Source organism: Chelonia mydas, chromosome 6, assembly GCF_015237465.2.
Source record: "Chelonia mydas isolate rCheMyd1 chromosome 6, rCheMyd1.pri.v2, whole genome shotgun sequence".
In the NCBI taxonomy this organism is placed as follows: Eukaryota; Metazoa; Chordata; order Testudines; family Cheloniidae; genus Chelonia; species Chelonia mydas.
This window is the reverse complement of record NC_051246.2, coordinates 24587274-24602970: the sequence shown is the minus strand read 5'-3', so window position 1 is coordinate 24602970 and position 15697 is coordinate 24587274. Positions and strand designations below refer to the sequence as shown.

Sequence of the window (15697 nt, the reverse complement as noted above, 5' to 3'; positions counted from 1 at the left end):
TTCTTGTTTTATCTGTCCACCCCTCAGCCCCCAATTCATTCCTCCTCTTTACCTCCCCTCTCCTTTCGAAGGCCAGCTCCACAGCTGGTTTAAATCGGGGTCATTCTTTGACTTCAATACACTGATGTCAAAGGAGCTATGCCGACGGGCACCAGCTGAGGATCTGGCACTTTCTATTTTTGAACTATACACAGCAGTGACCTAGTTCCCTCTTCCTAAAGCCTAGTCTGTCCATCTAATCGTAGGCACCTTGGTATCCAAGCACTGATGCTACCAGGTTTAAAACAACTAGATGATTTGAGGACATAGCAGGCAGCTTGCAAATCTTGCTCCTGGCTTGTCCCGGAGCTATATTTGTGTCCTTTAGGAAAGTAAATATGGAATATGCTTCTGATTGTTGTGGATCATGCTATTAGCTTTCCAGGGACCATGAGGGCTGGACCAGCATGGTCCCAAGGGTGGGCGTAGCTTTCTGTTAGTGTGGGCGGGGTTTACACTTGCTGTTCACAAAGTTTTTCCTGACGAAAGGTGACTGCTGTCTGGCTCCAGAACTCACTAACACCTGACCTCCCCAATGCATTGTCTCCCAAGAGCACCTGTGAAGAGAGGGGGAGGCTAACCTGGGTCAGATAATGGTGTTCTCTTGACTTGGTTGTGTTGACGGTGGGCGAGGAAAAGGGCTGCCCTTATTGAGACTTGTCGGGACTGGACTATTTTTTCTGCAAGGCAGAGACAGCTGATGGAAAAGGGCCCCAGGCAGAGCAGCCAGCAGCAAGAAAACATCATTGCGTGTTTAATCCCCGAGCAGTGTCTCTTGTCCATTAACTGATCTCAGGAGCTCTGTGGTGTTTGTGTGTATTCTTTCCTTAGTCTGAATTGCAAGCACAGATTCATCTCTGCTAGGCCACATGGCTGTACATGCCTGATAGCCCCAATGGAGTGAATCACATATGTCAGGAGCTGCAGACTTCAGCCGTGGCTCCAGCTGAAAAGGCTGGAGGTGGCTGTGCAGGACGCTGGACAGAGTGGAGTACTCCTCTGCATGCTGCCCCCCAGCATGCCTTCTTTGCCCACCGCTCTGTCCCTGGTCAGTGCTGGCACACGGAGTACAGAACGATGGGGAACTTCTCCCAGCTCTCCCATATCCCAATCCAGTATTTTAATCCGTAGGGGGTGATGGGTCTGTTCCCACCTCTGCGATCCACTTGTTGTATAAACTTGTGCAATTATTTAATCTCTGTTTATATTACAGTAGCACTTAGAGTTCCCGAAGGCAGTAGGGGCTGTGCATACACACGGTAAGATATGGTACCTGCCCAGAAGAGTTTAAAGCCTAAATAGACAGGACAAACAAAGGGTGGGAGGAAGTAAGTAGTAGTGTCACTATTTTACAGACAGGGAACTAGGTCAAAGAGATTTGAGTGACTTGCTCAAGTTCACACAGGAAAATCTGTGGCAGAGCCTGAAATTGAACCTAGATCACCTTAGTTCCACTGCCTTAACCACAAGTCATCCTGCCTCTCTGTGCCTCAGTTTCCCCATCTTTAAATTGGAGGATACTACTCACCTAACATGGGTGCTGTGAAACTAGATCCATTTGTGCGTGTAAAGTGCTTTGAGGGACTCATCTGGGAGATGCTAAAGAATTATTATTGAACATAAGAGCGGCCCCACTGGGTCAGACCAGAGGTCCATCTAGCCCAGTATCCTGTCTTCCAACAGTGGCCAATGCCAGGTGCCCCCCGAGGGAATGCACAGAAGAGGTAATCCTCAAGTGATCCATCCCCTGTCGCCCATTCCTAGCGTCTGGCAAACAGAGGCTAGGGACACCATCCCAGCTCATCCTGGCTAATAGTCATTGATGGACCTATCCTCCATGAACTTATCTTGTTCTGTTTTGAACTATTTTGACCATGCGAGTCTGTGTGCATGTTCTCCTCTTCTAGGTGATGACTCCGGAGGAACCAGAATAACTGAATAGGTATCTTGAGCGATGCTTTCCTGCACTCAAATAACAGGGGTGGGGAGAAGCTTTCCACAGCTGTCACTTGCAAATTGCGCATGGCCTGACCTCTCTGCATGTGTCAGCATGCCCAGGCCTTCTAGTTTGTCCTCTTTTATGTTTGTGTGGTGGTGCTGGGGTCCGCACTGAAATGCATGAACTTGTCATGCCCTGTGCCCAGTATTCTACCCTGTACTGTACTAGCTACGGGGTTGGGTTCCTCACTCCCACTTGGTGGTTTCTTAGTGATAATTTCTCCTTATTGCAGCAGAGTGTCAGAGTTACTCCAGAGATGAACTGGGGCAGCCCCAATCCTGACTCTCCTCGGGATTGTGATTTACCAGCAGATGCTTTGAAATCGCATCTAGGTGTCAGGCTCCCGTCCTGCATTAGCTGCATGAACAGATCAAGGCAATAATGTCCTTTGCATCAGCTGAGCTCAGTTCACCTGGCTTTAAATGTTCCCCCTTTTTCCTTTCACTTGTGTCTTGCCCTTTCTTCGCTAATGCTATGCCCTGTAATGGTGACCTGACTAAGGTACTATCTTTTTCTCTAGCCTCATCCCTCAGGGTGGGTCCTACTGGAAGAGTCCTGTGTGAGGACCCTGAGAACTAGTGTTGAGAAGATGCCAGTATAGCTATTGGAAACAGGGTCTCTTCCTCAGGAAACTAGAGCTTTTAAAGGAGCCTCTGCTTTGCGGATGCTTTTTTTTGGTGCACCTGTTGGACATTGTAGATGCAGAGTCACAAAGGAAGCTGAACATCTTGCAAATGGGAGAGTTAAAATGCCAAACTATTGATTTTCTGTTTGCACCTCTGATTTATAATACATGTACAGGAGAGTACATGTAAGCACAGAATGGGGGCTGAGGTTCAGCTGAAAATCTGGCCCCAAGAGAGCAGCTCTGCTTGGCGACATTGAGTGCCCTTCCAGAATGGCACTGTGTTGTCCCTTACAAAAGGTGCCAAGAAATAGCTCGGGTTCGCCCGTCTGATCTATGGGGTGAAAGGTAGAGGAGGCAGGCCGTAAAGGGCATCTAACCCTTATTTTTTCCCCTCACCACAGCCTTAGGATTTTATATAGGAGTCTGACTCTTCCTACTGGGACACCTCTCCTGCCATGTGCACCTTTCCAGCCCTGGAATCCCTCCCTGGGATCTTCGCTTTGCAAAAGCTATAGTCATGTCACTGTGCATCTATAGAAAGCCAAGGTTATTTCCTTCTATATGCTGCTCCATGAGGCCCCCCCAACACACATGCTCTCTCTGTCTTTCATGCCCTGAGCCTTCTTAATCTCAGAGGGCTTCCATCAGGCCTGTAGCAGAGAGGCAGACCTTCCAGAATATCTGTAGCCGGACAGCTTCTGAAGCCTGGTCTCTGCTGTCGAGCAGCCGCCATCCATTATTGAGCTCTTGGGAATGCCTCTGAGCAGCTGAGGAGTTAATAGGCCTTTCTGCTCCCCTTGCTTCACTCCACTCCAGCAACTTATCTCTGCCACTTCCTCAGTTCAGAGCAGTGCACCACCGATGGCCCTGCCTGCTGGCATCCTGTATGCAGTGTCCATTATTCTTCAGAAGGGAGAGGCCTCTGAGGAAGCCACATGGGATCAGTTGTTTCTCGGGCTGTTTAGCTGTGATGAGGAGTGCTTATTAGTCATCAGTTTAATAGCGGATATATCCTTCCCTCAAGGGTCTGTATCTTTCCCTTCGCTGGACGGAATGCACTTGGAGGATCTCATAGGCATCCCCTGTCTCTGACACCAGTGATTGATCGAGTTTTTAAATGTCTGATGGTCCAAGTAATTGAAAGAGTGCTGGACTCTCGCTAAGCAGGGTGGTAGATCGGCTTTAACACTGAGGTGCATGTAGGTACCAGGGAGAGCTGCTTAGAGATGAAAAAGCTCAACTGTGAGACCCCCTGCACAATACAGCCTGCTTTTGTCTCTGTTTTTTTTGCTACGTGTAATCTCACCCCTCCGTATCCACGTGCACTCAGCTTCGCCTCTGTCTGTGGGGTCCCGCTCCCCATTGTACCACTGATATATCCGGGATCAAATGCCTCACACACGCACACGCACAGTGTCTTCTCTGACCGCAGGTCCAGGAGCCGTGACTGAAATGTCTTACTGGTTCTGAAAGTGTGTAGGGCTAGCCTGCCAGCGAAGCTCCTCTGCGCTGGTCTTCCCCACATGAAGTTAGCTGCCTACGTGTCATGAACCGCTAGTTAGGTGCGTGTCTGACGCCAGCTTTCCTCTGCTGCTGTAAAACATTAATGTCTAATCCCGATGGTTAGTGAGACATCTGGACCTTTAAACGAGGTCAGTCTACACTGTCCCCATTGGTCTGACAGGCCATTGGCTCTTGAGTGACTAGAGAAAGCCTTGCACCCTGAACCGGTGTAACATTCACTGCCAGTGTTTCTACTGTTGGGCCTGGGCAAACATTTCACTGAATCCTGGGCCAAAAGCGGGTGGATTTCCGCAAATTTGGGCCCATGGCTTTATTTTGTGGCATCGGTCTGGAAAAGTGGGGCATGTTTCTGCTTATCTGGTAAAGGCTTTACCTCACTCAGCCCCTTTCGGGTTTCTGAATGAATCCCAAACCACCTGAAGCCACAGCTCAGTGGGGAGTGTTATATCGCTCAGCAGTGCCACCTGCTGGCTGGTCAGGAGCAACAAGAACCAAACCTGGATGAGAGCTCTGCTCGGCCCTCTGGGCTGGAGGACAGAAGTGATGAGACGGCAAAGAGGAAAGGGTGGGGGTGAGAACTGATTTTTTTGAAGGCACAGATTCTATTCCTACCTCCTCCCATCTGCTGATGGGTTCTAGATTTCATGACTAGGTTTCCCCCAAACTACGACAAGGGGGGCAGCGTCAGACAGCAGCAGTGTACAGTGTTTATTATTTGTATGACAGTAACATGTAGAGGCCTTCGCAGAGATCAGTGTCTCATTGTTCTAGGTGTTGCACATACACACGCATGGGGCGAGCGCGAGTCAGTCTAAACAGACAGCGAGAGATAAAGAGTAGGAAGTGGGGATAATCATTCTTCCTAGCTGACAGATGGGGAACTGAGGAACAGAGAGATTAAATGACTTGCCCAAGGTCCTATAAGGAGTCTGTGGCAGAGCAGAGTATCAAATCTAGCTCTTCAGAATCCCACTCTGGGCCTCAACCACAAGGCCAGCCTTCCCCTGTGGAGCTGGAAGGATCCCAGTACTGTACTGCAGGTAGCGGTCACAATAAGACTGCTGAAAATGCCTTAAACCATCCCCCTCGTTCTTTTTTAGTGGCTAGAGCATGGCAATGTGCCTTGCATGTGGGACCTGGGCACTCTTGATTCTCTGTTTGAGCTTGGATTCTGTGCCTCAGTTTCCCCATCTGTAAAATGAGACAAATTATACCCCAGCAGAGCACTTCGTGTGTTAGGTGGAAAGCACCAAACGCAATATATTATGATTATTTGCTTGTGGGAAGCTTGGTTTATTTCAGCTCATAGCACTCCTGTTGAAGGTTGTGGTTCTTTATTCCTCTTTCTCTTTTGATATCTTGTTGCCAATGCATCTGTATGTTTTTGTTTTTTCCCCTTGCAGTTTGCCTGCCAAGCTGATCAATGGAGGGATAGCTGGGCTGATTGGAGTCACTTGTGTATTTCCCATTGACTTGGCGAAAACTCGCCTGCAGAACCAGCAAAATGGCCAGCGGATGTACACCAGCATGTAAGTATTGGCTCAACTGGGACCTCCTGGTCTGGCTGGGTGGGATCTCAACTTTCCCTCCCCCTGCCCAACCCCCTCCCCCCCACACATTTATGGTGACATCAGCATTTCTAGGAGTTTAACTCTCCTAAAATCAGCCATCAAAAGAAGCTGTATTTAAATAAATAAAACATTAAAAATTAACTATCCCAGGCTGAAACCCCACAGGAAAGGTCCCTGCTGGGAGCATTTTTATTTGTGTGTCTTGAGTTGTATTAATTTTTGCTCCCCTAGCAGCAGTGCATTCTTTTGCACCAGGGCTGTAAGGGAGGCCGGGGTTATGGTCAAGACGTTGGCCTGTGACTCGAGTTGGGTTCAATTCTCTGCTCTGCTACAGACTGCCCTTGTGAAATTGCCATTTAATCTCCCCCGGCCTCGGTTTCCCAGCAGTAAAATAGGGATAACAATATCTCCTTCGCTTCATCTATTCTCATGATAAGCTCTTTGTGACAGAGGCTGCCTGTTGTTGTGTGTGCGTGCAGCGCCTAGCACAGTGGGGCTCTGAATGCACACAGGTGACTTATTTGTTCAGCCTTGAAATAAACACAGAGTGACATTTAAACTCACCAGTACCACATTTACACCTGCCACTATCTAATGCTTTGGGTATCCTTGCCAGTCTGACTTACTGGGAAGGGGTCATGAAGCTGTGGATGGGATAGTATTGTCCCTTGTTAATACTGGCTTGTCGCACAGAGGGGTAGTGAGTGTTAGTCGGTTTATGGTTTTCCAGGTTCTTTCGAGATAGCACAGAAGGTGACCCTTTTCAGATCCCAGAGATCCACCCAGTGGAAGTTTGGGGTCTGGCTCTGCTCCTGCTGAAGTCAGTGACCAAATAGCCATTGATTTTCAGAGGCAGCAGGAGACGTTGCATTGTTCTTAACAGGGAGCCTGGGAGGCTTTTTGGGTTCAGATCACAGTGTGTGTATGGATCTTGTATTATTGGGGAAACAAGATATGACCGAGATATGCAGTTTTTGCGTACAAAGCCTGGGTCTGGTATAAATAAGTGCATATGGGTCTGATCCAAAGTCCACTGTAGACAATGGGATTCTTTCCATTGACTTTATTAGGCATTGGATTGGGCCCAATGCAGTAATTTTCCACTAGTTTAAAACAGCCAACATCCTGAGTTCCTTAAAATGACAAGGCAGGTTAGGGTGGCTGTGCAAAACTTCAGCTTCAAACCCAGCTCTTTATTTCCCTTCCTTGATCAGGGCTGATCACTGAAACATGTTGTGCTATTGTTTTGGGGCTCCCATCTGGTTAACGAGCAGCTCCTCCAATTAACATTCTTCCCTTTTGAAGAATGTAGAAAGCAAATTTGTTCTCTGTGTATGGGATGAGCCGGTATTTCGGAGCCCCTCTGCGCCAAGGACAGCAGTACTGCTGGAGCTCTCACAATGATGGTGTCAGTGGCTAATGCTTTTTCCATCTCTGCCTGGACTTCGGCTGACAAACTGTAAATGAAAATCACTTGATTAGGTTCCTCCCTCTCCACCTTTGCACTCCTGAGGTTTTATCTCTGTCTCTTATTTACAGGTCTGACTGCCTCATTAAGACAATCCGGTCGGAAGGTTACTTCGGCATGTACAGAGGTAAGGGCTGGAGGCAGAGCAGAAGTGCAGCATCTGACTCCTCCATCCTGGCCTGAAAAGGCTGTTGAGACCGCAGGTGAAATAAAACCAAAGCCACTTGCCTCTCTTTATGGAGTGAGGTATTAGGGGTGTCCTGAACTGGTTGAAAAACCTTGAAAAATCTCACCTAAAAACCGAGGGCTCAATATACAGAAACACAGATATTGCCAGGCTGGCTAGATCCCCTGCTTCACCCAGTCCAGTACCCTGTCTGTGTCTGTGGCCAGTGCCAGATCCTTCAGAGGAAGGTGCAGGGCCGTCCCTAGCTATTTTTGTGCCCTACGCAGCCCCCCGGCCTCTGCAGGGGTGGGGGCTGGCCCCAGGCCGACAGGGGGAAGGGGGCTGGCCACTTCCTGCGGGAAGTGGAGTGACCCGGCCCCAGCCTGCTCTGCTCCCCTGGCTCCCAGGCTTGGGGGGAGGGGGGAATCGCCCCCCAGCACCCGCCGGTGGAGAGGAGCAGGCTGGGGCCGGGTCGCTTCACTTACTGCCGCCGGTGAGTGCAGGCCCAACCCCTGCTGGAGTCCTCAGGGGAGTGGGGGCACAGCTGGGGCGGAGCAAGGGCGGGAAGAGGTGGGGCGGGGGCTTTGGGGAAGGGGTAGAGTGGGGGGGGGGCTGGGGTGGGAAGAGGCAGGGCTGGGGCAGAGCAGGGGCGGGCCCTGGGGAAGAGCTGGAGCAGGGGCTCAAGCAGCACACAGCTGTGCAGGGCACCAGCAAATTTGGTGCCCCAAATTTCCTGGTGCCCTATGCAGCTGTGTACTTTGCGTATGGGTAAGGACGGCCCTGGGAAGGTGCAGGGAGTTATGGGGTAATATGTCCGGAGGGAAAATTCCTCTTAACACCGATAAATTGAGAGGTTAGTTTGTGTCCAGAAACAGGTTTATATTCCTTCCTAAGCCTTTGTTTTGTTATATTTGCTATTATAACTCCTGGCTAGTCTCATTATCCCATACAAATAATATCTAGCTCTCTTGTAATGCTTTCCATCAATAGGTCTCAGAGCATTTTACAAAGGAAGCGAGTATGTCCCAATCGTTTCTTCTTTTCATCCTCGGTCCCTTCTGTTCTCCGGCTGTGGCACATAATAGCTTAGTCTCCTGTGCACGATAACACTTCGCTCTAATTCTGGCTGTGGGGTTTCATGTGCAGGTCCTGGGTGGTGTTGGTGGCCTGTGATGTACAGGAGCTCAGATCGGGGGCTCTCAAATTGGAGGTCAGGACCCCTCAGGGGGTCACAACGTTCTTACATGGGGGGTCGCGAGCTGTCAGCCTCCACCCCAAATCCTGCTTTCCCTCCAGCATTATAATGGTGTTAAATATATAAAGTGTTTTTAATTTATAAGGGGGGGGGGGTCACACTCAGAGGCTTTCTATGTGAAAGGGGTCACCAGTAACTGGACTAGATGACCTGGTGGCCTTAAACTCTGTAACTGTGGTATCTAGCTGCAAGTATATGGTGCTATATAAATATCTCAGAAATATTTGCAATCCTCATAGTACCTATTCACTGGTACAGATAAAGAACAGGTTCTCGGATTACTTGATTAAATGAATCCTCGCTCCCTTTTTTCAGTGGGACTCCAGAGATCTTTGATTTGTGGCTCCCCGGGCGTGCTGTATCTTGCCAGTTCTTTGTTAGGTTACCAGGGAAACAGGAATACTGTGGTTTGATATAATGGGAACAGTGGATTGGCTGCTGAGAGCAGCCTTCTCTGGCCCAGGTTGTTAATGGGAGGAAAAGGGGGCGGCAGGGTGGATTCTGGTTACGGATTGGCTGATTGCGGTGGTGGCTTTGGGAGCAGTGCCTAGACAGTGAGGCCGTTAACATAACAGAACCTTAGCAACTTTGGTCTTACAGAAATATTCCAAAGCGAATGACATTCACATCTCCAAGAGCTGGATTTCTAGGGTGCTTTTTATCCTTGATAAATACATTGCAGCAAGTGGGGTGGTGTCAGAGCTAACTGGATCCAGCTCTATCAAAATTGTGTATTTTTTATCAGATGTAAAAACATGCAGAAGTCATCGTAATCCTATCAAACCCATGCAGAAACATACCAGCCCAAACTTGCCCTAGAGTCTAGCCTGGATTTGGCCACTGATAGCCACGCTCTAGGCCCCCAGTGTCAGAGGGTTCACTGGGTGGAAGTGGGGAGGCAGAGGGGTTGCTAAGTGGCTGCAGCTTTCCCCTCTGTTTCTGGTTTGCATGGGAGCAATGTGGCCATGGATGACGCATGGTCAGTGCAGCTGGGAGCTTATTGCTACCTCTGTTAAGGGGTGAATTCAACCTTAGTGGAAACAACTGAAAGAGGGCAAGGAGTGTCCAATAGCTTTACATTCCCCTGCACCATCTTAGAGCAATCTAGTCCCTTGTTCCAAACCCCAAATGCCCTACTAACCCCCTCCTGCATGCGTAGGAGCAGCCAGCACAGTAGGTGGGCTCCTGTTACTACCAGTCTGAGTTATATCTGAGCCAGTGATCTAGGGGCGAAAGGCTCCATGTCCTCTCTTTACCAATCCCTAAATCGTCCAGCCTGCCACATCCAGCTGTGCTCAAAAGCGTGGTGTTTACTGCTGGTATCTCTCAGTCCCTGGCTGAGAGGCAGGGTCCTATGTAGTAGAAAAAACGGGAGCTGCAGGATGACCAGGAGCTCTGACAGGTGGCTTTGCTGACTTAAACAGTGCGTCAATCCAGCTCTACCAACAGGACAAATCTCATGACGGCAGTGTCTGGGCTGCGTTCCTGCGGCGGTGTTTCCTTGGTGACTTTGGGCAAGTCACCGGGTCCTAAAACAACCTGAAACATAGATCAACTTAGCTACATCATTCAGGGCTGTGAAAAACTTCACACCCTGTGCGACGCAGGTTGACGTGTCCCCTAGTGTAGACGCAGCTGGCTCGATGGAAGAATTCTTCTCTCAGCTACTGCCTACCAGAGGGGTGGATTAACTACAGTGATGGAAAAACTGCTTCTGCAAGAAGTAGGGTGACCAGATGTCCTGTTTTTAAAGGGACAGTCGCATTTTTGGGGACTAAGTGCCTATTACCCCCTGTCCCGTTTTTTCACAGTTGCTATCTGGTCACTCTAACAAGAAGCATCTACACTACAGCGACACAGCTGTAATGTCACAGCTGTGCTGCTGTGATGTAGACATACCCTACGTGTCTCTGTGCTTCCGTTCCCCATCTGTAATACAGAGGTAAGAGCACTGCACTCTACCACACCGAGGTGTTGGGAGGGTAAGTGCACTGAAGATTGTGATGTATGGGGGTGGGGGCATAAAAGTACCGAAGACAGCTAGAGAGGTAAGAGGAGCCTTTATTAGCAGAGCGCTTTCCATGTGATCTGTCACAGGACAGATGTGCTCTGTGCACTTCTCTGACCCAGAAGAGTAACTGTGTAACCTGTTACAAGGAGAACCCAACATTTTGTAAAGGGGTCCGATGGCCTGATCCAAGCCTATTGATTTGGTTTGTTACACATGTCCTTCACTGTAACGAAAAGGAAGGTAGGATTCCACTTGCTCGCATGCACTCTAACACATGGCCTTCTTTGGGTCCCGGTAGAATTCCTGGCAGCCAGTCCGATTAGCCCGTGGGTGCCAAGGGACTAACAGAGCGAAGCTGCGCCTCCCAGCCTGCTCTGTTCCTGAGTCACTTTGGATTTTGAGCATGATGCTGTCGCTGTGCCAAGCTGTCTCCAGACTGCAGCATGACAATAGTGCTTCAGTCCTCCGCACACAAACCGGACAGCCTTCTGGGACTTCCGCTAAGAATACCCTCTGCAGTGTCCCCTGGTTCACACGATACCTGCCAGAACTATTCCGGGCTGCTGAGGTCATGGCCAAAAAATTTTGCCTTAACGTATGCTATTTATATTCTTGGTGGCTATTTTTATATTGCCTGCCTCCTGCCCTCTCCCTTCCCAAGGAGAATGCAGCAGAGGTGTGCATGTCTGGCAACACTCCACTCTCTTCTGACCTCACTGGATCACCCAGCTGCACTTAATGTATTGGTTCTGCAGTACCAGGCTGGTTTGAGTTTATTTTTTACCCTTAATTTTCCTTGTTGGAAGGTCTCCAGATGTTCCACTTCATCCAAGATCTCTCACCTTGTTGCATTCACATCACATCTGCATGCAGCAGAATCTGACTTCCCAAAATATGAATCCAAAGCAAGGCCACTCCAGTATAACATGCCTACCCAAATAACACTGCTGGTGTGAAAGCTGAGCTGGATTTACGTACCTCTTGCTCAGTTCTGTTTCTTTCTGGTCATAAAACTTGAGGTATGTAACTATCGAGTCATGGTCATGTGGGCATTAAGACCGTTGTAGGAATCTCAGCTGTTCAATGGTTTACAGTATTAATTTTTAACTCTGGCGAATCATGAGAGCTCAGACTGAAATACCCGTCATTCCGATTACCATCATGCTTTCTTATGCGTCGCTTCCCTTGGGATTTGATTTTAATAGCCACTGTCTCTCTTTTCTAGCTCTGGAAACCACTGCTTTATACAATTGTGCCTAATGACCTGAGAGGGCTAGATACTCTTAGGACTAATACAGACGTTTTTCAGGACTAGTATATTTCTAAGCCTTGATCCTGGATCAGTGATTATTTAAAATAAATAAATGGCAATTTGACCTCTGGAGCACTTTGCAGGTTGCTGCTGGGACACAGCATTTTATGATGAAATATATTTTATAACAATGCCTGGAGGATTTTATAAATGGAAGGCCCACATAAAAGATTTATTAGGGCTGCAAAAGGGTTGGGCAGTTACTCTTGATTGCATGTTGAAATTTATGGGATTTCCCACCTCTTTTAAAACCTTTTTGTTTTATGGTAGCAGTTTATCCTGCCTCCCAATCCTCTGCTGTCAGGTTTTTCCACAGTGCACCATGAACTAATCCCTAGAGTGGCTTGCCTGTGTGCTTGTCTGTGTACCACTGCATGGACATGCTGGCATGGGTATGAGTTGTGCATAGCAATGCAGTGTGGATGCTCAAAGGTGAGCTTGGAAAGAATACGTTTGCAAGCACAGGTCACACAAGCCCTGGTTTACTATGCAGTGCAGGCATAGTTATATCTGAGCCTTAGGGATCCTGTGGCTTTATTTATAGTCCATGGAGAGCTCCTACAAGCGAACTTAGGTTAGAAAAAACCATCTGTGTATTTGGGATGTGCAAAATATTTTGGGGGGGGGGGATGGCACATTTGGGTACTGTAGAGATTGCTGCAGTGCTCCATTTCTTCCTCCTGTGGTGATTTGGAAGCTCTTGTGGATTACCGAGGACAAGGATTATCTATACTCTCTTAAGCAGCTTTGCTGAAAATGTCAAAGGTTTAGCAGAAACCCTAGGACTATTAATTTTTACATGTAGTGGGGGTTTTCTTCCAATTGATTTGAGATTGGGAGATAATATTGCTCTGAAAGCTTCCTCATTAGTTTGAGGGCTTCCATGTTTGTCAGTGCTCTCCCATTTCCCACCTTCTGGTGTCATTATTTTTTTTCCCCCCCGAAGCACCTACACAGATATTAAATTGGGAGGTGGATATTTGGTTTTCTTACTTTTACCTAGGTAACGTTATTTAGTGACATAGGGTGTGGGACGAGGAGGTGTATTTCTCTGCTGCAAGAATCTCCCCTGAACACTCAGCGTGTGTGTGTGTATGTTTTTAACTTGGTTAATTATCCAGCTCTTATATTTGGGCACTCGAATAGGAACTTACCTTAGGCGCACACATCTGAGAATGGGGCCTTGTGAACATGCTGCCTATTTACTCTGGGGAGTGGCACTAGGGAAATCCAAGAGAAAACTTGTGCGTCAGTGGTCAGGTGTGTGGCACCAGAGGGTCGAGTCTGCGATTATTGATCTCACACTCAGGCCCCTGGAGAAGGAACATTTTAGGAAACCTTTTGAAACCGAACCAATATCTGGCCTCGCGAGGAGGTTGCAAGAGTCCCAGTAAGACCAGTGTGTGACTCAGCACAGGATCTCCTGGATGTAATGCTTGTGGAAGTTACTGCCATCTGATGGTTGGTCATTGATGAGGTGAAGTGAAGAGATTGATCTGTCTGTCTCATACCAGGAAGGAGTTTGAGATTTTGCCAGCCAACATAGACTCGTGGTAGCTGGAGAGAGCCTTGTAGGCCTATCCTATCTGACAGGGACCAGTGGAGGCTCTCTTTGCTTACAAGGATGACTTTCCACAGTGTGGAGAGAGGTGTTGTCAGACCACAGGACGTGGAGCCAGGGATTCCAGTGTTCTGGTCTCAGCTCTGACACTGGTTCACTCTGTGACCTTGGGCAAGTCCTTTAGGGCTTCCATTTTCCAAAAGTGCCTGCAGATTTTGGGTTCTGCAATGTGGCTTTTGGGTGCCCATCCTGAGAAATGTGAGGCCAAATTTTTAGAGGTGCTGAGCACCTGCAGCTCTCATGGACTCTGGATGAATTTCTGGGTGCTCATTCCCTATGAAAATTAGGAGTTATGTCAGGTTGGGCACCTGAGATCAGTGGATCCTTTTGAAAATATAGGCCTTAACCTTTCTCTGCCTGGGCGCCCCATCCCTAAAATGGGGATAACACTTTCTCACAGCCATGTGGTAGGGCTTTGTTGCGTAAAGTGCTTTGTGAATGAAAGAGACGTTTCCCAAGTATTGTGGATGCCAGAGAGCTTGATGGCCTAAACTGGGTGCCCTCTCTTGAGGGTGGCTTAGGGATCGATCCTGCCCTGGTGCAGGATGGGAATGAACAACATGACCCTTGGAGGTCCCTTCTGACACACAGGTCTCTAGGAGGCTCAACGCTCTGAAGCAACGAACCAAACATTACAACTTTTTGCTCAGAGCCAGGGAACAGCAATTGTTTTGTTTTCCCTTGCCCTTAAATACGGTTAGGGTGCCCCTGTGTTTCACTCATTTTAATGGTCTCCATAGCTGTCGGTCTGAGGACAGGGCAGGCCATTCATTGTGGCAGCCACAATATAGGGATTTGCCATTTGTTGCTCTCAACAATAGAGTACTTAAAAGTACGGTGGGTGTGAAGCGCTGTTTACATACCGGCGCAGAGGGAGGCAGTCTCCTTGCTCCGGTTGGGACTGGTCCGGGGGCTCTGATGTGATGCCTTACAGACAAGGAGTGAAGCGCTATGCGAAGCAGCCAGTGGGAGGCTGCTGGAAGGATGACACTGACGACAAGGAAATAGAAGTACAATTGCCTAGCCAAGGGCCTGATCTAAAGCCACTGAAGTCTCCGGAGAGACTCCTATTGACTTCAGTGGGCTTTGGATCAGGCCCTGAGCCTTTCACAGCCTCTGGCCTATATATGTTACCTGACTTGCAGGCAAATTAAGTGTGGCAGTCTTGTTCTGGGGGGCTTGATGCTTCCCAGCTGGGAAACAGCATTAACAGGATGCCTGCAGGGCTCACAAAATGTGTACTTCCTCCTTGGGGGCCTGATCCAAAGCCTGCTGGAATCAGTGGGAGTCTTTCCTTTGACTTCAGTGGGATTCGAATTTGTGGGCTGCACCAATGCCATGGAAATTATAAAAAGCTTGTTTAAAGTGGAAATGGGACGCTTCAGGGGAGGTTTTCAAAAGAGCCCAACGTTGACTTTCAGTGACATTTGTGTGTCTAAATCCCTTGGGCACTTTTGAAACCTTTTCCCATCTTGTTCCTAGCCCGGTTTTGACATAAACTCCACTAACGCTTATCCACTGCACTCCTGAATGTGTCCAGATAACAAGTCTTTCCTGCTGCTACAGTGTTCCTTTCCTTTGTTTCTTTCCCAGGGGCTGCGGTGAACCTGACTCTAGTGACACCAGAAAAGGCCATCAAGCTAGCGGCCAATGACTTCTTCCGGTATCATCTCTCCAAAGATGGGTGAGTGAGTGGCTTGCACCACTGGCAGTGCTGGAACGGGATTTGTGCTAGGATGTGGGCTCACTGGGACTGGTCTGCTCTGAATAACCTGGGGAGGCCCAGTTGGGCCACCTGCTGTTCTGAATGGGATTCATCTTTGAACCGGTTCAGCCAGCACGAGCATTCTGTGTGCGCTGTGTACAGAACTGAAAGCAAAAGGCCCCTCCCTGGAGGGTTTTATTGAAGCTCCCAGAAATAGTCCCAAATCTCAGCCAGGGTTCCTGTAGCCAGAATTTCCACAGAAAGCGTCTGCACAGGAACATAGCCTCAGCAACTGGCCACATAACCGCTGGGATGGTCCCTCCTTCTCAACCCCTTATTGGACACTCCTCTGCTCCTCCCACCTTTGCAATGACTATATTCTGAGCAGGTGGTGAATT

The 15697-nt window shown here is 48.7% G+C and overlaps 1 protein-coding gene across 4 annotated transcripts in view; it reads left to right on the top strand.

Annotated features, from left to right (window-relative positions):
• Window positions 1-15697, top strand: part of SLC25A22 (solute carrier family 25 member 22) — an 87219-nt gene that overhangs the window by 40844 nt on the left and 30678 nt on the right. For all 4 annotated transcript variants that reach the window (XM_037899580.2, XM_037899581.2, XM_043548760.1 and 1 more), the window contains 3 exons: window positions 5594-5719; window positions 7301-7356; window positions 15188-15278. In XM_037899580.2, the coding sequence (XP_037755508.1) occupies window positions 5594-5719; window positions 7301-7356; window positions 15188-15278 (273 nt within the window). The remainder of the gene's footprint in view (window positions 1-5593; window positions 5720-7300; window positions 7357-15187; window positions 15279-15697) is intronic.